The sequence below is a fragment of the Dysidea avara genome, chromosome 7 (genome assembly GCF_963678975.1).
Source record: "Dysidea avara chromosome 7, odDysAvar1.4, whole genome shotgun sequence".
Lineage (NCBI taxonomy): Eukaryota > Metazoa > Porifera > Demospongiae > Dictyoceratida > Dysideidae > Dysidea > Dysidea avara.
The window spans coordinates 18,577,497-18,604,118 of record NC_089278.1 but is presented as its reverse complement, the minus strand read 5'-3'; the positions used below and the strand labels follow the sequence as shown (position 1 = coordinate 18,604,118).

At 38.9% G+C, this 26,622-nt stretch overlaps 1 protein-coding gene across 1 annotated transcript in view; it reads left to right on the top strand.

Annotated features, from left to right (window-relative positions):
* Positions 1 to 26,622, top strand: part of LOC136259674 (uncharacterized) — a 144,433-nt gene that overhangs the window by 35,435 nt on the left and 82,376 nt on the right. Inside the window, exons 5-11 of the mRNA XM_066053176.1 lie at positions 145 to 348; positions 13,564 to 13,830; positions 13,880 to 14,140; positions 14,445 to 14,714; positions 14,763 to 15,029; positions 24,272 to 24,409; positions 24,459 to 24,668. Of these exons, the coding sequence (XP_065909248.1) occupies positions 145 to 348; positions 13,564 to 13,830; positions 13,880 to 14,140; positions 14,445 to 14,714; positions 14,763 to 15,029; positions 24,272 to 24,409; positions 24,459 to 24,668 (1,617 nt within the window). The remainder of the gene's footprint in view (positions 1 to 144; positions 349 to 13,563; positions 13,831 to 13,879; positions 14,141 to 14,444; positions 14,715 to 14,762; positions 15,030 to 24,271; positions 24,410 to 24,458; positions 24,669 to 26,622) is intronic.

The following is a 26,622-nucleotide window of genomic DNA, read 5'->3' as shown; positions in this document are numbered from 1 at the left end:
TACATTAACATAAATCTAAAGTCATAAAAGTAATTATCTATAGCTGATATATTAAAGCCTAAAAGCAGGCAAAATCATTCTCATGCAAATTTTTATAACTCTCATTATAAAACTAGTATTCATCTGATATTTGATTATTTTTAGCTGGATCAGATTTCACTCCTGGCCGATACACTGCTACCTTCACAAGTGGAGCTACTACAGCCACAGCTAGTATTCCAATAGTAGCTGATGATATTGATGAACCAACTGAACAGTTTAGTCTTAGACTATACATTGATGGTGCTGGATATGGTATGGGTCTACAGAAAGGGTTCACTGCGATTGCAGTAGTCAATATTTTATTAGGTATCTTTGTGCATGTTTTGTAACTTGTTTTATGGTGATGTTTATTCTGTATAAAATAAACTACATACAGGCTTCTAACATTTGCTCTGGGTATCCATTCTATTTATAGTCATCCTGAATTCTGGCTATATACATATCTGGTATGTGAAATGGTTTTGCAAAACTTTCAGTGTTTGTACCAGTAGCTTAAGTACCATAAGACCAATGAATAGGTCTGCAGAAAGGCACTATAACTACCACAGTAGTCACTATTTTCACTATTGGTACGTACTTTCATTCATAAATGTATTGTTTCACAGTTACTGATTAACTACTGTGGGTCTCACATACTTTTATAACCCAGTGAAGTTTACTGGAATCGCATGGTAGTATATTGCCTGGGAAATACCTACCATTCATTCCACTAAGGTATTTATTTGTCACCTTGATAAAAGGCAAATTTAATTACACCAAATGTACAACAATGCATCCCAATACAGGTTTTTCCTCTACTGTTAGTACAATAGGACCTCGATTATCTAAATCTCAATTATCAGAACCCTCGATTATCCGAACAGTATAAGTGACTGCTCTATTATAGTATTTCATCATTAAATGTAGTTTAAAAATACCTTTAAACAAAGTTAATGTTGAACTTGATGGCGGCCTCGAGCATTCACTCTTACACACGAGACATTAATAAGAATAACGACGCACTAATAAGAATCCTAGCACATGCGCAGTAGCACGTGGCGTTAGTTGTTAGACAAGTGTTATCAATTGTTATTAAGATACCTACGAAGGCAGTAGGAAAGAAATCGAAATCGTCCGTAAAGAATGGAACAGGAAAAAACGCTCAGCAGAAGAAGAAATCCCCGCCTAAGAAGCCTCCTGTTAAAACTAGATCATCCGCTGTCTCGCCCGCCAACGAATCTTCCGCTAAGGCAGGAACGAAGCGGAGAAGACAAGCTGAAAGTCCCGGAGCCCGACGAGAGAAGAGATCAAAGACGCGTCCCTTAACAACTGCTGACATTCCGGACATCGTGTCGGCGGTGGTCAGGGGCATGCCACAGTCTGCGGAGGCCACCCCAAGTTCCTCTACACGCCAGAAGAGAGCAAGTCGTCACAAGCAGAAGAACACAGACCAGCCTAGCCAATCAACCCGTCGTCACGTTACTCGCACGACGCCTACTCCTGAGACGGACGACAGTTCCAACGAAGGAGACGCCGACCACGAGGATTTTGGTAAGTTATGTAGTAGTGCGTGTTATGTCCGTGTAATGTTTCGTTTTACAAAATAATAAAGTGCACTATGCAAAGCCTTCTGTATAACGCGCACCATGTAAAAGCTTCTTGTAAGGCGCACCATGCACAAGCCTATGCTTTATATGTACACCATACTTTATGTAGCCCGCACCATGTTCTAGCCTTCAGTTAATAGCCATCCTTATTACACCATGCCTAAGCCTCTTACTGTTCCTCCAAAAAAAAAAAAAAAAGGCCTTCTAATTGTAATATGCACCATGCTCTAGCCTCGTTCAAGGGGTATCTCATAATACCATGCCTAAGCCTCTTACTATGTTTACTTAATGCGGGCCATATAATGTTAAAAAATCAGACGTTATTCAATCCCCACCCCACCCTTCTCATTGTCTTTTGTGTCCTGTTCTGCAGACGAGTCCACTGATGGCTGTGAACTCCCTCATATCCGGCAGTTGGAAGTCCATCCAGATTCCGATGATCTCCTTAGCATTAACAGCCATGATTCGGATGAGACATCCCCTTCAGAGAAGTCACGCCCACCAGTGTTAATAAGTAATGGCCTCCCTCCCATCCCATCCAGACTGATGAAGCGCGTGGAGGATGGATTGTTTGTTGAGATGGCAGAACTTCTGCCAAGCCACCTGGACTCAGCTGACCTCAACGTTAATGAAGGGCAGGTCGCATCATGCAAGCGACTTCCTACAGTGACAGATATAATTGATTGGATCCAGTGCTTTGCAGTATATATGGCAATTATTTCCCGCCATAAACCCAAGAGGATTGCTGACCTCCTAGGATACCAGAGCCTAATAATTGGGGCATCAATGGACTGTCGTGAAGGCAAGTGGGTTATTTATGATCGTCGCTTTCGCCTAAAAGCATCGGCCTCTCGGAATGCTCTATGGTCTGTTATAGATGTTACACTCTGGAATATGACTTTCCCAGAAAGGGCTATTCAGAGTCGTCAGCAGGCAGGCTCCACCCCCTATGCTTCAAACCCTTCCCAACGGTCACAACGCCAATATCAATACCAACCAATTTGCCTGGACTGGAACGAAAATCCTAATGGATGCTCTCGGTCGCCCTGCCGCTTCAAGCATATTTGCTACCGATGTGTTCATAATCCCAGAGCCCAAGACAAGAATCACAAGGCCTCCCAGTGTCCATATAGGCAGAAGGACAGGCAGCACAACCAATCTTGACTTGATTGATTTGTTGTTTTTTTCCTTTTTCTTTGTTAACTGACTTTAGGCCAATACTGATAGTAGTTTCTTTTCTTTCCATATGATTTGTTGTGCAATAACACTATTTAGTCAATATAATATTATGCAATATTATGTGTGGTGATAAGTATGCACAATGCTGACAGTCTAATTATCGACACCTTATCCCCTCACAGTGGTGTCGGAACAACATATTATTGGTGTGCACACTAAGGACTTGCGTTGTAACTACAGTGACTGGATCTCATCTTGGACCAATCACCTGAGCCACCAGCTATCTGATGTCAAAGTACCACCTGCGGCCAGGGCAGTCAACACACCACTAGATGCAAGCAACTGGAAAAAATTGCTGGTAGATCACCCTAACAGACCATTGGTCAACTTTTTTATTTCCGGTATCACAGAGGGCTTTCGCATTGGCTTCAAAGAGCAATCAACTCCATTGAAATCTGCCAAGCAAAACCTGAGTTGTGCTCTTCAACACCCTGACACAGTAGAGAACTACCTAACCGAAGAGATTGCACTTGGCCGTGTTGCTGGCCCATTCCAAAAGTCTTCGGTCCCACAAGCACATGTTAGCAGGTTTGGGGTCATCCCCAAGCACCACCAACCAAACAAGTGGAGGCTGATTGTTGACCTCTCCCATCCGACCAGTGGCAGCATCAATGCAGGGATCCCTAAGGAACTGTGTTCGCTGAAGTACATCACAGTGGACTCAGCTATTGACCAAATTAAGTGCACAGGCCGTGGAGCACTGCTAGCCAAAATTGACATCAAAAGTGCATTCCGCCTCCTTCCAGTTCACCCAGCCGATCGCCACCTTTTGTCTATGAGATGGAGGAAGCAGATCTTTGTTGATACTTGCCTACCCTTCGGGCTTAGGTCTGCCCCCAAGTTGTTCAACGTTCTGGCCGACCTACTGTCTTGGGTCCTGGAGCAACAGATGGTGACACCAGTCCTGCACTATCTGGATGATTTCCTTACTATTGGCCCACAGGATTCCCCTTTGTGTGCTAGTAATCTTCAGAGGATTAAAGATACTTGCTCCTTGTTAGGAATACCTCTTGCCCTAGAGAAGGTTGAAGGCCCTTCCCAATCTCTAACCGTTTTGGGAATCTCTCTGAATACTCAACTCATGCTGGCCCACCTACCTGATGAAAAACTCTCAAGAATCTGGAACCAAGTTTCAGCTTGGCTATCTCGCAGAAAAGCAACAAAAAGAGATATCTTACCCCTGGTAGGCTTGCTGCAGCATGCCACCAAGGTGGTAACACCAGGAAGGACCTTTGTGTCCAGAATGTACAGACTAGCAGCTCGCCTCAAAAAATTATCTCACTTTACGTGTCTCACAAGCGGCTTCCGCTCAGATCTTAGGTGGTGGCACCTCTTCATCACACATTGGAACGGGCTCAGTTTTATCAACGGCTCCACTCCAGACTATATAATTGCCTCAGACGCATCAGGGTCCTGGGGCTGTGGAGCAGTATTTGGATCTCAGTGGCTGCAACTAGCATGGTCAAAAGACTGGGCACAAATCGACATAATGGCGAAGGAGTTAGCACCAATTGTTTTAAGCTGCACTATTTGGGGACCACTACTATCAGGCAGCAGAGTGGAATTCCACTCTGACAACAGCAGTGTTGTTGACTCCATTACCAAAGGATCCTCAAAGGAAATAATGGTCATGCACCTCTTACGCTGTCTCTGGTTCTTCTCAGCTCATTTTGATATAAAGATCTCAGCTTGCCATATTCCAGGCACGTCGAACACTGCCGCAGACCAGTTATCCAGAAACAGATCAACAGAATTCTTAAAGCTGCATCCTCACACCTACCGCTCCCCTGCATCAATCCCAATGTCACTGTTGAAGCTCATATCACCCCGGAGACAAGACTGGACTTCTCCCTCCTTTCTTCGTCACTTCAAGCGAACCATCAATAGACTGCAAGGGTCTCCACCTGCAAGAAATAAAAAATCACATACTTAATGAGCTCACATAAAACAATGCTACAACATAATTGACCACACACTTGTTGTTCAATGTAATTTATGCTGTTCATTGTAATTGCTGTATGATTAACTTAGCTGATAATTCATTTGCCATTCTTGTTACAAAATCCCAATAGACACTTGCAAACAAGGCCACACATACATACTTAAATTCCATTTGTAGACCTACCAGGGAGTACTCACCTCAACAAGCTACTGAACAAAGCCCAAAAGCTACTACATCATGGACTGGCCAAATCCAGCAGAAACACCTACACGGCTGGACGAAGACGATATGTTAACTTCTGCAAAATGGCAAGGATTCACCCGATCTCAACATCCGAGTGCACCCTAACTCTGTTCATATCGCACCTAGCTACCTCCAACATCTCGCAGGGAACTATCAAGGTGTATCTATCAGCAGTTAGATACATGCATGTATGCAAGGGGCTTCATAACCACTTCAACCGCCAAATCACTCCTAGGCTCCATCTCATCTTAAGGGGAATCAAAAAGCGCCAAGCAGGCATGCACTCAGGAAAACCCCGACTGCCGATTACCATCCAGATGCTCTATAACATAAAAGCCCTCCTATCAAAGAAACCTCCTTCTTATTATAATACCACACTCTGGGCTATGTGTTGTCTTGCCTTTTTGGGTTCTTAAGAGTCAGCGAGTTTACAATTCCTACAGAAGGCTCCTATGATCCATCACGACACCTATCTCTCAAGGATATTGCAGTTGACAACAGGAAGAAACCCCGTCTCCTGCAACTGTCCCTCAAAGAATCCAAAACAGACCCATTCAGGCAGGGTGTCAAGGTGCACATGGGTGCCACAGATAGCTTGGTATGTCCTATAAAAGCAATGATTTCATACCTCGGCAGAAGGAGTGAACAACCAGGCCCACTCTTCATCACTGAAGAAGGAAATGGCTGGACGGGAGCCATGTTTCGTGCAGGCCTCCAGTCCCTGATGGTCAGCCTTAAACTCGATAAGCGCCACTATAACACACATAGCCTTCGGATTGGGGCAGCAACATCTGCGTCTCTAGCCAAACTGCCAGACTCTCACATACAAATTCTTGGCCGCTGGAAAAGCAACGCATTTAAAAGGTATATCAGACCTCCTCCCAGTGAGGTAGCAAATATGTCCAAGATCATCGTAGCTGGTCATCACTGACTCCTTTTTGACAACCTCAGCATGTAATTGGTGTATTATATGTACTAAGGACTGTCTAATAGTACTGCATATGTCATATTGATAGTGTTGTACAGTCACTTCATGTTGCTACCGTGCTTGTCTTGACACTACCGCAAAGTGGCTTCACGCTATAACGGTTGACCTACACAATTTGTTGGCATGCACACCTGCCATAAGCGCTGTTCCCAAACAGCCGGTATCTCCAAAACACATAATCTAGATACTTGGGTGGAAGGTCTCTCCCCCCACCCACCTGTGTGCCTGGTGGGGGGGGGGGGGGGGGGGGCTCACCTTTCTATGGCTTAAAGGAAGGCCTTTGGTGCGTAGAATGCCTCTGGGCACCAAAGTCCTTCCCTGCCCAAGTATCAGCACATCTGGAAAATAAAAATATAAGACCCGGTAGGCAATTGATCCCAAAAAGAAATCTGAGGACAGAAAATTCTTTAAATCAAACCCAGCAACCGGGACCAGGTACACATACCAAAACCACCACTACCAACAACAGTTGGTCGGTGGCGAAGAGCGACCAGTACTGCACCTCCCTGGACACGTCAAAGGTTAGTCAAGTAATTAATATTAAATGTAGTTTAAAAATACCTTTAAACAAAGTTAATGTTGAACTTGATGGCGGCCTCGAGCATTCACTCTTAGACACGAGACATTAATAAGAATAACGACGCACTAATAAGAATCCTAGCACATGCGCAGTAGCACGTGGCGTTAGTTGTTAGACAAGTGTTACCCTCCCATCCCATCCCTCTTATGCACAAATACCAGTTTTCACAGCAACGTCATGCCTACAACAATAAATTCCAATAAAAATGTACGTGGTCGACCCACATACAGGGTATAGCACACACACATATATACATATACATTGCACTCCACCCTCTATTAATCGCTTCAGTGGTAGCACTCCTTCGAGCAGGCACACTGGTGGTGATACGACTAGCCAGTACTGTGCCTCTGTTGTATTGTCATCACATGATGCTATCATACTTGTGCATTGATGTACTTATTAGCTCCCTGCAGGTGAACCTATTATACTGCCAATGCTAAGTGGTAGTATAGCCTGGAGACTATCATGGGCCATTACCAAGCAGCGATGCCAAACGCAAGGGAGTGCCTGGCAGGAGACTGTATCATGGACCAATACCAGAACTTCCACAGCTCTGCCATGCCAAAGCTGTTGCAGTTATTAGCCAATATTGCATACTGTATTTTCTGTTTGTTGTTACAGCTACTGACACACACGATGCACTCCTTTGCTCACTGCAGGCAGGGAGTGCCTGGCATGTGACTCCCATGGGTCAATGTCACCTCCCCCAACAGATGTAATTCAAGCAAGGGAGCGCCTGGCATGCGACTTTCATGAGTCAATGTCACCTCCCCCAACAGATGTGATACAAGAACGGGAGTGCCTGGCATGTGACCATGAGTCAATGCCACCTCCCCCAACAGGAGTCTTGGCACGCAGCTCTGCCACAGCTGGTCAGTGTCAGCTCCTCGTTGCGAGGAGTGTAGCACACTGCTTCTTAGCAAATGCTGCCTCTTCCACACTTCTCAGAATCCAGATCAGCATTCGGCCGCCCAGTGCCAATGCTGGTCTCGCCATTCTGAAAAAACAGAGCTTTTTAAAAGCTCTAGCTGCATTCGCAGCATCTCCATTCCTGATAGAGGGAATGTGATAGTACCTGGTCTCTAGGATGGTTGTTTTAGTATTCAGACCCAATCATGGCTTAAAGGAAGGCCTTTGGTGCGTAGAATGCCTCTGGGCACCAAAGTCCTTCCCTGCCCAAGTATCAGCACATCTGGAAAATAAAAATATAAGACCCGGTAGGCAATTGATCCCAAAAAGAAATCTGAGGACAGAAAATTCTTTAAATCAAACCCAGCAACCGGGACCAGGTACACATACCAAAACCACCACTACCAACAACAGTTGGTCGGTGGCGAAGAGCGACCAGTACTGCACCTCCCTGGACACGTCAAAGGTTAGTCAAGTAATTAATATTAATTGAATGTTCTATTTCTATTAGAGTAGTTGAACAGAACTCTGTATATAAATGAATGGGCTTTATTTATCCAAACAAATTTACTTTCTGAACACTTTTATGATTGAACTGGCACATACCGTAAACCAGGAAATTTCGACATGAAAATTTTACATGTATTAAAATTTTGACGTTATATAAAATGTACATTTACTGATGAAATCAGAAATATTTAAAGTATTCAACATCTGTTTCATCTTTTCTTCTTCCTGTGGTAAAGAAAAAAATATATATTAAACAATCCTCAAAGCTGGCCATAGGCCGGCTTTGGGGTATATAAATACAAAAAGAAGTGAAATCTAATCCAAAACAGCCAAGCTGTAAAAAAAGATTGCGGCCCCCAAAAAGGCTATAGTGAAAAAAGATGTGAAATCCAAGGTGGCGGCCAAGAAATGGCTGTGATGGTCGGTTAATGGTAAAAATTTTAATAACGACAGTTCAGGTGAATTTTGTGCCAAGACCATGAGGCACAAAAATTCACCTAAATTGTCGTTATTAAAATTTTTACTATTAACCTACCATCACAGCTATTTCTTGGCCACCACCTTTGATTTCACATCTTTTTTCACCATAGCCTTTTTGAGGGCCGCACTCTTTTTTTACAGCTTGGCTGTTTTGGATTAGATATATCATTACAGAGCAATAAGAAAATATGAAGATGAAGAAAATTCAAAGAAACTAAGACGACCTTTGCAAGCGCATATCTCAATGATGGTTTGGCAGATTCAGTTCAAATTTAAAACAGGAGGTGCCCCACCCTGAGGGCATTTCCACAGCAAAAATGGTTAATTTCTGGTAAGGCACTATCAAGCTATGGATGTTTAAAAATAGTGTTTTCTTGGTTCCTGTAAAATACACACTTGTCTGTTGCAATCCTGCACTGGCTGTACTTGGCCACATGACACACTATCGTGTGTCTTGATCAGATCCACACTAAAACAGCCAAGCTGTTAAAACAGAGTGCAGCTTTCAAAAGCTTAGGTAATAGGGACCCACCTAGTATGCTGGCGCCATTATAGATACCTAAAGCATTGAGCATAATGCTAGCATAATAAGCAGAATACTTGTGCAATACCATAATCCTTGCTGTCAAAATACATATCACAAAAATCTATGTACTCTGATAGAACAGTCAGTAACTCTAATAGAACAATCAGGTAGCTGACTGTTCTATTAGAGCATGTCGATCTTTTCTGTGATATGCATTTTGACAAGCAAGGATTTATAGTCTATGCTTTAGCCACTTATTGTTTGCCTATAAAATGTAAATTTATAACATGGGAACTGAGGCATAAATATTGAGCATAATTTGAGCATAATAGGCAAAAATTTTGAGCAGTGCAGCATAGCATAATAGGTAAAATAAAAGCATAATAGGTAGGTCCCTACAGGGTGAAAAAGTTGTGAAATCAAAGGTGGCAGCCAAGAAATGGCTGCATTCATGTTAGTATATTAATGTGGTAACCAAGAAATAGCTGCAATCATGCTAATACTAATCCACACAAAAACAGCCAAGCTGTGAAAAATGATGCGGCCTTAAAAAGCTTGGGTGAAAAAAGTTGTGAAATCAAAGGTGGCGGCCAAAAAATGTTAATGCTAATAAAATTTTAACACTGCACACAGCCATTATTAAAATTTTATTAGCATTAACATCACTGCAGCCATTTCTTGGCCACCACCTTTGATTTCACAACTTTTTTCACCCAAGCTTTTTAAGGCTGCACCATTTTTTCACAGCTTGGCTGTTTTGTGTGGATTTCACTTCTTTTTGTACTTTATAAGGCTCCAAAACCATCCTATGGCTGACTTTGAGGTTTGTTTTTACTCACATTTCTTCTTTTCTATGTAGATACAATGGTGATTATTGAAGACAGACTTATAAATGTATTTCATTGCATGATTTAGTTCAATATTTGATAATATTATTGTAATACTCTAATAGAGTGTACATTTTTGAGGACTTCTAATAGAACATACATAGAATGTTCTAGAACAATCTAGTGCTTCTATTGGTAGATCTATGAAATTACAAGCGTTTGATTATAAGCAGATTTCAACTAGAAATTTCATTTATAAAGCAGAAATTAAGTGAGGTGATCAGCCAAGGTAGCAATGGTTCAGTGGTTAAGGATGCAGGTGTTAGGTATGGAGGTCCATGGTTTGAACTCTGGTAAATTTTTTTCCCCGACATTTTTGCACACTTTTTTACCCCATGGTGACTGCTCTATTAGAGTATCTTGATCCCTGATTTTACACTTGCTTGGTTTTTGCTTTATAACTTTGTCACTGTAACACTATTACTATTCAAACTATCAAAAGGCACTGCCATGATGATCAGCCTATCTACACACCAATTTCAAGTCATTTCTATACTCGGTTTACCCTGTGGCCGTGACAGAAGTTTTATATTTTTTTACGTGAATAAATGCTCATAACTCCTTGAATATTCCTCAGATTCACAACAAACTTGGTACGTGAATCCACCGTTACATCCTCTTAATTTGTGCCAAAGATCGAGGCAATCGAGTTACATGTTTACATTTTATAGCAATGATTGCAAGGTGTGCAAAGAAATCAAACCCCCGTAGCCTCCGTATAGCATAAGAAGAAAAAAACGAAGAAATTAAAGCGAAATTTTTAATGCCCATATCTCGCAAATGGCTGTTGTGAATTTAATCAAATTTTTCTGTGTGGCGTACCCTACCTGGGGAACAGCTATAATGCAAAAATGGTGTGCTTTGGGGAAGGGGCCATGGAGCTATACACGCATAAAAGAGATGTTTTCTTTCTTCCTGTTAATATACTCACAGTGTGGTCGCTGGCTTTCTTGGCCGCACGACACACTGCCGTGTGTCTTGATAAAATTAAATTAATAATGTGCAGTCATTATTAAATTTATTTGCATTAACATCATTGCAGCCATTTCTTGGCCACCACTTTAGATTATTATTATTATTATTTATCATTACTGTGAAGCTTTGCTCAGCAAAATTTATACACAGATGTACAATATGACAAGATCATACAATTATTGTGCTAGCAAAGTAATTATCTAAATTATACACTTAAAATTATCTAATGAGTTACAGTCAATCACGGTGCTGGGTAATTTTGCTCCATGTGGGGATTGCATTTGGGACAAAGGAATATTTGAAAGGGTTTTTTTCAGGAGCGGAGAAATAGGGGGGCAGAGGGGGCAACTACCCCACCTTGTACAAGTGGAGGGGCAGTGCTCCCTCACTTTTTCCAATGTCCAGTTGCCAAAGTAAAGCAACTACTTCAGTCATTAGCCAACTTACTTTGCCTTTATTTACTGGGATTTGTGCTAAAGGTTATGCAAACATGGAACACTGCATGAATCAGTACTGGGAGTGCATGAGATCAATGTACTCTAATAGAGCAGTCACCTAACTACTCTAATAGAACATTCAGTGGAATCATTATAAGTTTGCCCTGCTATATGTCTTCACTGCGGCACATGTATACAATCAACAGCATGAGTCTGTCTGAAATGCCTTCATTTACTGATGTATCTAGTTGTACAGTTTCTCAATGATAGTAATTGCATAGCAGTATCCTATTCAAGTACACATGTTCCACTGAAAATGCTCTTAGATTCAATCTCAAAACATCCAAATCTCAGAATTTTCCTGTGGGGGAATGCCTCCAGACTCTTTAGTGTTGACGTGCTTTGCATGCTAGAGTGCAAAGCACACTAAGGTACAGTTAATTACTTTAAAACATTTCGTAACTTACAGCCAACCGACATGACTTCCCCCCCCCCCCCACTTTTGAGTACTGTTCTCTGCCCCTGGTTTTTTTGACAGGACAGTTGAATCAGTTTGTAGCGGTAATGTTATCTTGTTGGTGTTATTGTTGATGGTAAAGTATATCAATGGTATGGAATTTCTGCAAGACTGTTAAATATTTTATAAAACATATATATGTAACTGAGCTTTCAAACTTTTCCACTTAGGTTTTTAAAACCACACCCTTTTTCACAGCTTGGTTGTTTTTTTGGATGGATTTTATTCTTTTTACACTCTATAATCCCCCCTAAAGCCAGGGTTTGTTTTTACCCACATTTCTACTCATCTAAAAACACAATGGTGATTAAAATTTTGTACTGTATTGTATGTTTTATTAGACTTTAGTAAATGATATTGCAATACCATAATTTGCTTTTTTTCCATTGTAAAATATTTTGTTATGCAAAACTTGTACAAAAATGTCTTACATGAAATTTTTTACATAAGATCAAACTACTCTAATAGAGCAGTCATTCACTAAATCACACAAAAATATTTTTACATGAAAATTTTGTATGAAAAATTAGCAAATTGCAGTACTCTAATAGAGTACACATTTTTGCAGAATTCTAATAGAATGCACAAATCAATGTTCTAGAATTTCCAATGGTAGATCTATGAAATTAATTTTTACTATTAAGTAAATTTTAGCCAGAATTCTCATTCATAAAGTAGTGAGGTGAAGAACTGTGATAGCAGTTAAGGATTTGCTTGTTCGATCAGTATGGAGGTCCCAGGTTTGAATGCTGGTGAGTTTTTGGCTTGTCTCAACCCTGCAATTTACAGTTATAAATTTTAGTTTTTGCTTTTTTGGCTCTAAAAGTCACCGCTGTGATGGCTATATAGTCTATAAATTTCAAGTTATTCCCACAAGTGGTTTACCCTGTAGCCATGACAGAAGAGTTTGATCCATGAATAAATATTCATAGTATCGTGGATATTAAGATACATTGCAAACTTAGTATGTAAATTCACTTTATACGCTCTTTATCTTTACTAAATTTCAAGGTAACTGTTTGTGTTTTATAACAAAAGTGTGCGAAAAGAATAATCTTGGCCCCCATAGACCCCTTATAAAGAAAAAAACGTAGAAAAAAATTGGAACTTTGGCCACCCATATCTCACAAATAGTTTTAATCAAATTTGCTATCCCACATGGCAAACATCATTAGTGTGAAAATGGTGTGCTTTGGAGAAGGGACAATGGAGCTATGCAGGCATGGAAATTGCATTTTCTTTTTTTTCCTGTCAATATCTATGCACTGTGTGACGTGCCGACTTTCTTGGCTGCGCAACATGCTAACATATGTCTCAATCTGTACAAAAATTGGACAATAAATATACTATAATATGCTCTTAGCACTGTCCAATTTTGAAGTGCATCAACCAAAGTATACATGAGTTATTATAATATTTCTAAAGTGTGCAAAAAGAAATAGAAGAATTACAGTAGAAGAAATACAAAGACAAATGTTGAAAGGATGTATCTTTGTGATGGCTGGGCAGATTTGGCTCAAATTAAAAATGGAGGTACCCTACCCAAGGGAGTTTCCAAAGCAAAAATGATTAGTTTTCATTTAGATACTATTGAGTTGCAGATCTTGTCTTAGTTCTTGTAAATACACACTTGTCTGCCACACCCACACTGGCTGTACTTGGCTGCATGACACACTATTTGATCTGTTTGTGTCCACAGGTCCTCCTACTATCACAACTCACCCCACCAGTCAGTTGACAACTGTTAGTATGAGTGTTTCTCTGAATTGTGAGGGAACTGGTAGAGGATCAATTACATATCAATGGCAGACTAGAAATATTAATGGAGGACAATGGTATGATATTAGTAATAATAATAACAGGAGACTTGTTGTGAGTAACTTACAAGAGTCACAACGGTACAGGTGTGTAGTGTCCAATGAAGCTGGTAGGACAAGATCAAATGTTGCTACTGTTACTGTTTTGAGTAAGTTTATTGATCAATTATGATAATGTTAGAGAAATGCTTCTCTCAGAAATCACTACTCATCCTCAAGACAGACTAGTCCCAGTTGGTTCATCAGTCAGTTTAACATGTACATCATCAGTATCATCTGATATGACATTCTCATGGACTAGTGATGGTAGAGATGTTACAAGACAATCAACATCAACTGGTGACACTAGTATACTAACAATTACTAGTGTGAGGAGTAGTGATGATGGTAGTTATGTGTGTGCTGTGAGGAGTAGATCATTATCAGTGATGTCTAACACTGCTACCCTGACTATATATGGTAATGTGTACTGTATATTAAGTACTTGGAGATTAATCATGTGGGATAGCATTTGCAGATAAATCCCTTTGCTGGCGAGAAGTAAATGTTTAAGTATAGGTTGAACATAGAGAAGATTCCATATCCCAGCTGTTATGTCTCTTTTCATACATGCCTAGCCTACTACTCATTGATGGGGATTAAGTCACTATTGGGTATGAAATTATCTTCTACAGTTTTAGTTTCAAGATTCCCACTTTCTGTATTAGCAAGATTTCACTCCCTGCATTCTTAGGTTCACAGTAGTACAAATAATATTTTACAGGCCCTCCAGAGATCACAGATCACCCAACAGGTGGTGATGTACCAATGGGAAGAAACATCACTCTCATGTGCAGAGCTAGTGGTCTAGGGACACTAGTATATTCCTGGGAGAGAAGAAGTTCTGGTAGTAGTTGGACTACAGTTAGTAATGATAACACAACATCATATACTACTGATACAACACTGACTATTGGAAAGTACATGTACAGGTGTAATGTGAGCAATGAGGCTGGATCTGATATCTCTAACAGTGCTACTGTGAATGTGTATGGTGAGTATTGTCCTAACAGGTAAGACATGATGACACAAGTGTCCACAGGTCCTCCCACTATCATAACTCACCCCACCAGTCAGTTGACAACTGTTAGTATGAGTGTTACTCTGAATTGTGAGGGAACTGGTAGAGGATCAATTACATATCAATGGCAGACTAGGAATATTAATGGAAGACAATGGAGTGATATTAGTTATAGTAATAACAGGAGACTTTTTGTAAGGAACTTACAAGAGTCACAACAGTACAGGTGTGTAGTGTCCAATGAAGCTGGTCGGACATCATCAAATAGTGCTATTGTTACTGTTTTGAGTAAGTGTAATTCTCCATGTGAAAACAGCTTGGCTGCAAAATGGGCACATCCATCAAATGTAAAGATAGCTGGCAACCTAAAGAGCTGATATCTGAAGTAGCCAAGAATGAATGGTGATATAACTACGTAACTGTAATAAGCAAAATTTTAATATTGGACCCTTATCATTGGCTCATGTTCTACATTTGGTCTTGCTGCATTCCTAATTCCTTTTAACTACAATAGGCTACTCATTTGGCTGCCATCTTCTCTGCACTGACTATCAAAAAAGGCAGCCAAATTGTTAGCCTATAGTAATTAAAGGAATTTATTGGGAATGCAGTGTAGAACATGAGTCAATGATAAGGCTCCAATATTAAAACTTTGTTAGTACAGTTGGTTACATTGCCATTCATTTTTGGCTGCTCTAGATATCAGCTCTTTTGGTTGCCAGTTACTTTTACTTTCATGGACATGTCCTTTTTCACAGCCAAGCTGTTTTTGCATGGAGGAGTTTAATTGTTTTTGTGAATCAAGTTATAAAATTAATGGTGTGTGATTCAGATTCTGTTCCAGGATATTCTTGTTTGTTTAGTTTCTTTCAGTGATCTTTGTCCTTTGTATTTTAATGTTTTAAAATTATTTTTATGCTAGTTTGAGTGCTTTTTATGAATCCATTATGGATTATATATATGAGAAACTGTGCGAAACATGAATAAAGCAAAGGTGCCTTTGTTGCTTGATGCTACACAGTACTGAGCCTACTAGAACCAAAACAGCTTCAAATAAGTTGGATGTCAGGGGAGTAGGCAGAATTTGGAGTTTGGATTTGAAGTGCATGCGTGTCTTTGGGGAAGGCCTAGGTGCTTACCCTGAACCATGCTTGAACAAAAATTATGCATACACAAAATGTACCCTTGGGCAGTAACATAAAAAGGTGCTGTTTGTGCATCTAACTAGCTAAAACCTACACACTGCTGTTTATGCAGCTTATAATACTAACCAGTCTTCACTTCCAGACAACATACTTTTTAACACACGGTCCCTGGATCCCTCCACATTTGAGTTGCTTAGTTTGCAAAGGGTATACATTATTCTCAGTCGGCCCTTCTGTTGATGGTCAGTAACTTCAGACTTGGCTTGTACTCGAATATATTTGAGACATCACGTGCCCTCAAGGTGTGAGAAATAAACAAAACATTCATCATGTGTACCATATTTTGCTTATGAAAATGTAGAACAGAAATGTGATCAAACATGTGGCCCATGATACAAAAATCTTAAGCTAGCAAGGATTGTAGTTATCAATTCACCAGTAAACCTGATGTACTGAAAGATAATCTTTATGTGATAGGAAAAATGCATGAATTTTCATCAGAAATTTATTTTAAATGCTCATGCTCACATGAAATGTACACATGATTGTGTTTTGTTTTCACATTTCGCAAGCAACCTGAAAAATACGGTACATCAACTATTCACGGTTTGTGCGAACCTTACAAATGTATAACTCAACCACTCAATATTGCAGCTGCTGCCTTGTGACCAATTGAAAAAATAATAAGATGAACAAAATGGCATGTTGCAGTTCTTTTTAATATTGGTTCCTTTTGACTCTACACTTACTAATAAATCTATACTTCTTCCAAATAAACTTCCAAAGTTCTTTTGTGTGTGTGGGGGGGGGGGGGGGGGGGGGTGTTTTCTAAGGTGTTAGGTGAACATTCTAGTAGAATCTCTATTATTACTGCTCATGGTTCCTTTGCAGTATTATTTTTACATTGTAGCTGTCCACCAGGTTGGGAAAGTCACACTACAAATTAATTTTGAATAAAATTATTCCAGAAATTCCTGAGATATGAACAGCCAAAGTTTTCATTTTTCTTACACAGGGAATTGTGTTTAATTTGCATACTTTATTATAATCACTATAAACACATACCATTTACTCAATTGCCTTGAAATTTGGTGCGTATTGTATAAAGGTGATTTCAGAAGGTATACCCCATGATTAGATGGGACTTCAGGTTGATAATTATGATGGCTGGGGAGACCTCACAAGATGCAGGAAGTCCAAATGGCAATATTATCATCGCTTGCATAATTGATGAAAAATTTTTGACGGAATGACTACTTATACGTTAATATTTTTATGCACAAATTATCCATATTATAGTTAAAATAATTTGTCGTTTTAATTTTCGTTGATACAACCAGTGACGAATATTTTTTGACAATGAGTTTTTCCTGATTTACAGTAGGTGTTCGAATAATGGAAGTCCTACCATAACCAAAATTCAGTATCAACAGGGCCGCCCACGGGGGGGGGGGGGGGGCAACTGGGGCATTTTTCCCTGGGTCCCAGCCTGAAAGGGGCCCCAGGAGGCCCCACGAAGGGCCCCCTGAATACCTGTTTAAAAGATCGATATACTCTAATAGAGCAGTCAGATCTAAATACTCTAATAGAGCAGTCACAGTATTCTTCAGAGGAGCAGTGTAGCAAGCTTATAGATAAGGAGATATGGTTGGTGATGGGTAGTTATTGTCATTGCCAGCAGGTTGTGACCTTTTTTTTTTTCTTTTGGTCTTCACCTTACAACTTGGGTCAAGGGCCCCACTTTAACTCTTTGCCCTGGGCCCCGTAATTTCTCTGGGCGGCCCTGAGTATCAATATGACATGTTTATGCAAGCCATGCATAAACTGTGAAGCCATGTAAGTTTCAGTTATGTTCCACCTGTATACAGTGTTCCAAACAAAGATGTGCCTCTTCAATCATTCTAGCTAGACTACCGAAATTAAAGCACTGAAGCCATTGATACATTGATACCACCTATGCGTTAGTGGAGAATGGGATACAAAGGAGGATAAAAGTAAGTCCATGATGTGTGCATTGCAGCTGCTGCGGTTGACAAAAAGGCACACCTCAGGCTGAAGAAAAACTGAACAGTGAAGAAATCAAGCCTGTAGCCTTAACCATAGTCAAGTTATACTTGGCTGGAGGTATTGGTTAGCCAGGCAGTTAGTTAATAGAAAATTCAGTTAAATATGTTTGAACCATTTAACAGAGCAGTCCTTCATCTCTTAGCACACCAAATTTTAGTTATCTCACTTGAGTGCATGTCTTGTTATAAGGAAAATTGCAATGCCTATCTTGCACCAATTATTGGCATGGGGTACCTATTATTGGTAACTGTACTTCTGTGATTGACCAATTATTGGCACAAAGTGTAATTTTGTATGTTTTATGCCTCGTTGGTTCTTTGTGAAATTTTTTATGGGAGGTGCAGTCCTCAGATAACTCTGTTACATAGAAGTTTTACGAAGATGAGGCCAGCTGTTCAAGAGATATTCAGGATAGACACAAAGCATACTGGTTTCCAATATAAAACTCTTTCTACACAATACCATGGTTAACAACAATAATCACTGAATGAAAATGATTGTATGAAATGTATTAGAGGGTATAACAGCCCATTGTGGTACTGGGTAGCCTCCATATACCTTGTAGCCACTATACTTAATAATTGGTACCTGCTGATAATTGGCAACCTACGCTATATCCCTACTGTGCTCAAGATATCATAATGGAAATGCACAGTAGGGATATAACACTTCTTATTGCTTTACAGTGATTTAATATCGTGCACTACTCCAGCTTGTTTCAGTGCTTTTTATCAATGTGCTATAAATTCCAAATTTCTTGATACTAAAATAAAATTATCATGGACAATTTCCATCATGAAGGGAAGCCATCATGTGCTACCACCAAATCAACACCTTTCACTGTCAGCAAAGATGAATGGGACACAAAGGAGGACACTGGTAAGTCTATGAAGAATGCAGTGTACGTACTGCGGTATGCCAAAAGGTACATATCTGGCTGAAGCGACATCAAACAGTGAAAAATCAAGCCTGTATCCTTAGCCATTATTGAGTTACACTTGTCATTTTGTTTCATGAGCCATGCCCAAACCTTTGTGGTCCCTACTATACAGTACTATGATTCATGTAAATGCTGGCATAAAGTTCATGTAATAGCTATACAATGGCCACAAGAGATTTTCCTGATATATATATATATATACGTATGAGGGCTGCAGGCTAGAGCATATATAACCGGCGAATTCCAAGTGGCCATGATAAATACAACTCGAGTGTACATACCTAATTGGTGAAAAGGCAAACCTACATTCACCCCATTAATTTTGTACAAAGGTATCCAAACATCAAAAGAAAAGTGCCATGATACTCGTAAACTAATCATGGTAAAACACCTTATTATTATAGAATCAAAGGGAATTACTTCTTTGTACTGCCTCAGCAAAGACAATAGCGTGAAATATAACTCTGTGGTTTCCTTTTGATCTAAGGTGTCAATTTAACTCTGGTTTACTTTTGATCTAAGGTGTCAAAGTGGTGCTCATAAACACGTGTGACTCTGTTAGAATGTTTCATAATATTGCGACTGTGCTTGATTTCTAGTTACTTTTCATAGCAGGAAGCTATGTATTACTATTACTCTACTGTGATTAGATGTTCTGATAATAAAGACAATCTTTTTCTTTTTTATTCAGGTTTCTGACTCCCTGTGCCACAGGTTAATTTGTTGCCTCCCTGCAGGTCCCTAGAGGGATAGTTGAACAATGATAAACCCTAATGAAAAAGCAAGGAGTTACAATTGTTAAGTAGCAGAGGAAATAGTGTATCCCAGGCTGTGTGGCTCCTCAGGCACTTGCCTAGACTTCAAGCTGTCTGTAAATCAAGTCACCACCTGGTCTGGGATTTTTTCGGCAGTTTTCAGGCTCAGGTTTCAGACTCGTTGTGCCATAGGCTAATTTGTTGCCTCACTGCAGGTCCCTAGAGGGATAGTTGAACAACAATGATTTGAAATGTATAATGGTTCCTTTCCTTGTTGTCTACTCAATGGCAGATCTAGAAATTTTCAGAGGAAGTATTGGGTTTATGCAACAGAGGCAGATATTGTGAAAGGATTTTTTTTTATTCTGAAGAGGTCTGTACCGACTGTACATAGTTATGTGAGGTTTGGGTTTTTCTGGCCAAAAATATCACACAAAAAGCAGCTTCCCAATACCATCGTGGTGCCTTGTAACCAAGCCTAAAAGTGTCTTCAGTATGACCCTAAATGCTTCCAATAGATCTCTACAAAATTTTAATCTTTTATTCAATGGAATTTTCTACTGACTGACTAACTGCTTGCCTACGTGATGCCTCAGATAAGTGTAACTCTATAACAGCTAAGGCTATAGGCTTGATATTTTCACTCTTCCGCTGCTTCAACTTGACAGGTGCACTTTGGCATACCACAGTTTGTACAATGCATGCATCATGGACTATGCATTATCATTCTGGTTAGTACACAAGAATGATAACTCTTAGATCTATCAGTAGAAATTCTAGAACATTCTATATGTGTTGTATTAAGGAGCTCAGAATAAATGTGTGCTCTATTAGGGTACTACAAAAATATTTTGAAAAGCTTATATCAAGTGTGTTGTGTGGCCAAGTACATCCAGTGTGGGTGGGAATCATACTTGTTTTATGGAGCCAAGAAAACGCATCCATAGCTTGATAGTGGTTGAACAATAATTAACCATTTCTGACTTCCTCAGGGTAGGGCACCTCCCATTTGTAATTTCAGTCAAATCTATCATTGGGATATACGCACCTTCAAAAATTCGTCTTGATTTCTTCGTAAATGCATAATAGAAATGACGATTCCTGTGGTAAAGGGAAAAAAGTTAAAAGGAAGTATCAAGGCCAAGGCTTTGGAATCTTGCAATTAGCTAGAGTGATGTGCAGTGTATCGATAATACCGTGCATCATGGTTCTATATTATCGTGATTAACAATAGACTTTTTATATTGTGATATTATCATGACACATAATGCTGTGGTACTTTTACACAAAGTTTACTAGAAAATAAGACAGTACTGCAAGACTTATTTTCTTTAATAGTAGGTTAGGTAGTGCTATATTGTATGGTATTGGTACTTTTTTATAAAGTCATGGCAATAAAGTACAAATATAACACTTATACATATCCAATAATCGTGATAGGCGATATACAAATATATTATATCACACAACACTATTTGCAATTACAAAAAGAAGTAATATCTATACCAAAACAGCCAAACTGTGAAAAAGTTTAAGAAATCAAAGATGGTGGCCAAGAAATGGCTGCAATGATGCTAATTCATTTTTAATGTTAAGGCGTGCTCACTAAAAATGATTGGTATTAGCATCATTACAGCCACCTTTGATTTCTTAACTTTTTTCACCCTGGCTTTTTTTGAGAGTCAAACCCTTTTTTAACAGTTTGGCTGTTTTCATATCAAACGGTACTACTGTACCATTTAAGTAGAGATTGCGATGAAACTTTTGCATGCCGTCCAAAATTCCGCCTTCAAAAATCATCCTAGAAACATTTTACATGACAAAAGCACCTTTACGGAATAGTACAAGTCCATATAATACATACTACAGCATTAAATATAACAAAACAGTTACAGGTGACCGGATATATAGAATTTTTTTTTAAATGCCAAAACTTGAATTTTAGTCTCACTGACTGCCTCGCTGCCTCACTGACCACAGTCGCAAGGGTAGAGGCCAAACGAAGCAGCGTATGGTCACCATTTTACGCCACAATAACAAACTCACCAGTGGGATATGCCTTTTGGGGTTCCGGCAAGTGTAGGTCCTCTGCGCCTTGTCTTTTCTTTTATCTTCAATCAGGCTGCTTGTCTTCTTTTTCATCCAACAAACCATATCGAGGTGTTAATTTTCCATATCAACGCTTTCTTTCAGCAGCATATTTATACGCCATAGAATTATTTCAGAGCTGGATTTCAGAAGCACTTCAGTCCTGGTGCTACTATGAGAGGTACACCACTTCACGATTGCTATCCAGTTCACGACAGGTGTATGACCACGCCCACTAGGGACCCACCGATTATGCTGGTATAATTATGAGCATAATAGGTGCCTGAAAGCATTGAGCATAATGCTAGCATAATAGGAAGAATATTTGAGCCACACTAAAAATCCTTGATGGTCAAAATACATATCACAGAAAAAGATCAATATACTCTAATAGAACAGTCAATAACTCTAATAGAACAATCAGGCAGCTGACTGTTCTATTAGAGTATATTGATTTCTCTGTCACATGCATATTTTGAAGAGCAAAGATGTTATTTAGCCACTTATTATGTACTCATAACTGCAAATGTATTAGCAAAACAAAAGAAATGAGGCATAAAGCTTGAGCATAATTAATATTTTGAGCATATAAAATAGGTAAAATTTTTGAGCAGTGCAGCATAGCATAATAGGTAAAATTTTGAGCATAATAGGTGGGTCCCTAACGCCTACCAAATAAAGATCTATAATAGCGAAAGAGTACTGAGGCCCGACCTCTTAACAATCTAGCTAGCTATTACTTAACAATAAACAAGATTACCTCAGGTCTAGCTAGCTGCACACCCTTTGGCTGACTCGAGATATATACTCTAATGCAACAGTAACTCTAATACAACAGTCATGTATGATAGAACAGTTACAAGTTACATTGTTATGGTAGACATAATTATTTATATAAGAAAAAAAAGCAAGCACAATATAAAATTAAGGAGAACTCCAAACTACAGTGAAGCCTGCCCATCACCACAGAATATGAGGAACTCCACTTCTCATTGAGCAAAAGGGCGAGCTGTATATAAGTGATGGTATCTGCCTTTCCCATACCTACAGATGTGGAAAATACAAGTGGACTAATACAAGTTACATTGTAGCTAACTGTACTACAACAAAAAAAAAACTAAACAAACTAGTACTTTAAAAATTGTTAATTTAAAAGTGAAGTAGGGATTTATGCAAAAAAAGTAGTGAAACAAGGAATGAATGATGGTGTTACAGCATAGCTTAGTGGGAAGTCCCTATTTTGGCATTGAACAAAATAATAATAGCCAATGTGCTAATAATAGCCAATGTGCCAAAGTAGGGACTTTCCCACTGAGCTATGCTGTAACACCATCATTCATTCCTTGTTTCACTACTTTTTTTGCATAAATCCCTACTTCACTTTTAAATTAACAATTTTAAATATATACCACACAAAAACAGCCAAGCTGTGAAAAAATGGTGCGGCCTTAAAAAGCCTGGGTGAAAAAAGTTATGAAATCAAAGGTGGTAGCAAAGAAATGCCTGCAATGCTAATAAATTTTAACAATGCACACAGCCATTATTAAAATTTATATATTTAACTGAAGTCCAAATCACTGAGCTACTCCTGTCAATTGTACACCTCCCATAATTCACACTGTATTTTGCCATTAGCTTGGAAAGGTAGATGTCCTCTGTACAGTATCATGTTTGCTGGAGACTTTAAGCAAACCCTCAATTGATTTAGTTTGGTCATAACCCACATTTTGACAGGGAATAAATATTTTCCATGAATCCGTAGGACTTGTCCATTCATATTAAAAATCATAACAACAATGTTATTCAACATCAAAGTTCGGGTATGTCTATAGAATGAATCCAGTAGATGAACTCTCACTGACTAGGGTGATCGAATGACCAGTGTTGGTGGAGCTATTGCACATTTTAGTCTGAGTGGCTGTTCTAGACTACAGTATTACAATCACCTACATGATACACATGTATGGTGTAACTCCATTATGTTTACTCCAATTTTCTTTTAAACCACCAAGGGCACTTCTGTCTACAGAATGATTCATAACTTTTTTTCAGTAGAGCAGTATATACTGTAGGCATGGAAATGAACAAGGTTTCATGGAAAATCATTGACAACTCTCTAAATAAATACTTACTTAATTACAAAATAGTTTGCACCTAGTTGTACCTTTAAATATACTAAAGACAATTGAATTATGCACTTGGATTTTAAATAAATTTTTGTGTGTTATTTGTGCGGACAAAAGAATGGAGTTAGACCATTAACATCTTGAGAATAGCTAGGGAAACTGTTCTCAAATTTGGTGTGAATCTTACCTTGGCACAAGTGTTCACTTGTGTTGCAAAATTTCTCCCATTACAAAGGGACCATAGAACTATATACCCTCATCATCTCACAAACATCAAAGGATGCTATGTACAATGTACCATTTTCTAAATGTTAACAGCATACAGTTAAAACAAGTTAGCTTTCTTGACCACATAACACACTACCATGTTGTTTAGTGGATTTATATTTAGCAAATTTTATTTGTTTAGAAATCACTGTCACTTTCAACCAGTCAACATACAGTATTAATGAAGATGATGGACCAGCACAACCTGTACTAGTTCTCAGTAACCCATCATCAACTGATATTACTGTACAAGTTAGAGATAATGCAAATACTGCTATTGGTAAGTAGAATAGAATTATCACATAATGTTAATAGTAGTTATATTACAGGAGGAGGTGTTGATTATGATTCTGGACCATTTGCTGTCACATTTCCTGTTGGAGTAACAAGTGTTTCATTTGATATTCCAATCAATAATGATAATATATTGGAAGTTGATGAAGACTTTACTCTTACTATCGTGCGTAGCACATTACCCAATGGTGTCACTCGTGGTAGTATTGGTCAAGCTACAGTTGCTATAATGGATGATGGTGATGGTGAGAATTTTATGTACACACTATATCAAAATCATAATGTTACCCAAACATCTGATGTCATACAGTAACCAAGGAAATTTTATTTGTTTCCTTTCCCTCTGTACTGAAAACCAGATGTGGACATGAGGAGATCATTGATTTCAGTTATACTCGACTGTTTTATTAGAGCATATGACTGCTCTATTAGAGTGTCTCAATCAAGGGCCATACACCCTGTGAAAAAAGTGAAAAGATCCAACCCCTTCATTGTTCTTTTATTATATTTATGTACACAGTATTACATTTACCTTGATATTTGGCCTCCATCTATCATTAAAAATATGACACAGTGTGGGAAAACTGGTCTTATCGCCTATTTAAAAGTATTGGAGAAATGCCTGTTTTGAATATTTAGTGTGTTGTAGCTCACCATTGGTTGAAGCTAGATGTAACAAATTTCACATGATTTACACCAATTCCTTGCCCTCCAGAGCATCCACTGTACAAGGCCAACAGCTAAGTTTCCTACCATTATAGATAGTTTTTACCTTGATGTTAACTGTATCAAGCAAGCTCCAAAAGTAGAGGGTGATGGGGGCCGGAGGAGGGTACAAAGCTGTTTTTAAAAGGTAAAAAGAAAGGATTAGGGATAAATTAGGCCAAGTTATGGGTCATTCAGGTCTCAAAACTGGCTAAAATGTACAGACATTTGTGACCAAATTTGGGAAAACTGTACATCTATGCACAATTGTACTTTTGCATTTAAGTAAGAAACACAAGCTCTAGAAAAAAAATTATGCAAGTTTTTGTTGCCTCACTGGCCAGTGAATTAACATTCCAATGGATAAAGGCATCATCATGTTTGCTTGCTCACAGGGAGTTCAAAGATCCTTGTTTAATTTCCATACATGGGAGAGTTTCTGAGTTACAGACATTTGTTTACATTGCAGCGATGAAAGAATTTACCCATTACAGAGGGACCAAAGAGCTACTATGCAAGAAATTGCTTTTCTGTTCTTTGTTATAGTTAGAGACCAACCACGAGAATCTTGATGTATTTTAATTACCTGAGATGAAGGAGGACTAACCATGTTAGTGAACCTCCCCAGTGGACCCTTGGTGCTTTTTAAAGACCACATTATCTTTCAAAGATCAAAAGATGTTATGTGCAGTATCAAGACAAACGGTAATGTATCATGCAGTTAAGAAAGTCAGCACACTACACTGTGAGTATATTTACAGGAAGAAATAAAATGCAATTTTCACGTATACATAGTTTCATGCTCCTTTCTCGAATTGGAATCATTTTTATACAGCAAACGCCCTCCACCTTCAGCACCCCACATACCAAATTTGAGCAAGATGGCATCATGAAAATAATTATAAACCTTCAAAATTTGGCTTAATTTCTTTGTTTTTTGTCTTCTTCGTTTAGGGGTCTTGTGGGGCTTAAATTATTCTTTTTGCACACTTTACAAAAACCATTATAAAATACAAATACATAGGTTGATTCTCTTGAGTTTTAAGAATGTACTGTAGCACAATCACTTACCAATCTTAGTGCAAATCTGATTAATAGTCATAGAGCTATGGATGATTATTTGCATTGAAAAGGTCAACTTGTCATGCCTACTGGGTAAACCACTTATGGGAATAAGATAAAAATCAATATGCGTATAGGTTAACCATCATAGCTCAAAGAAATCTCATAGACAGCTATAAATTTACAAGGCAAAAGCCAAACAACTGTAAATCACGGGGTCAAAATACTCTAATAGAACAGCCATTGCTGGTAAAAAAGTACATGAAAAATGTCCAAAATAACTTACTAGCGTTTGAAACAGGGGTATCCATACTGAACACGCAAATTCTTAACCACTGAGCTGCTACTATCATGGCTGATCACCTCACTTAATTTCTACTCTATTCTAGCTAAAATCTACTCAGTAATCAAAAGTTCATAATTTCAAAGATC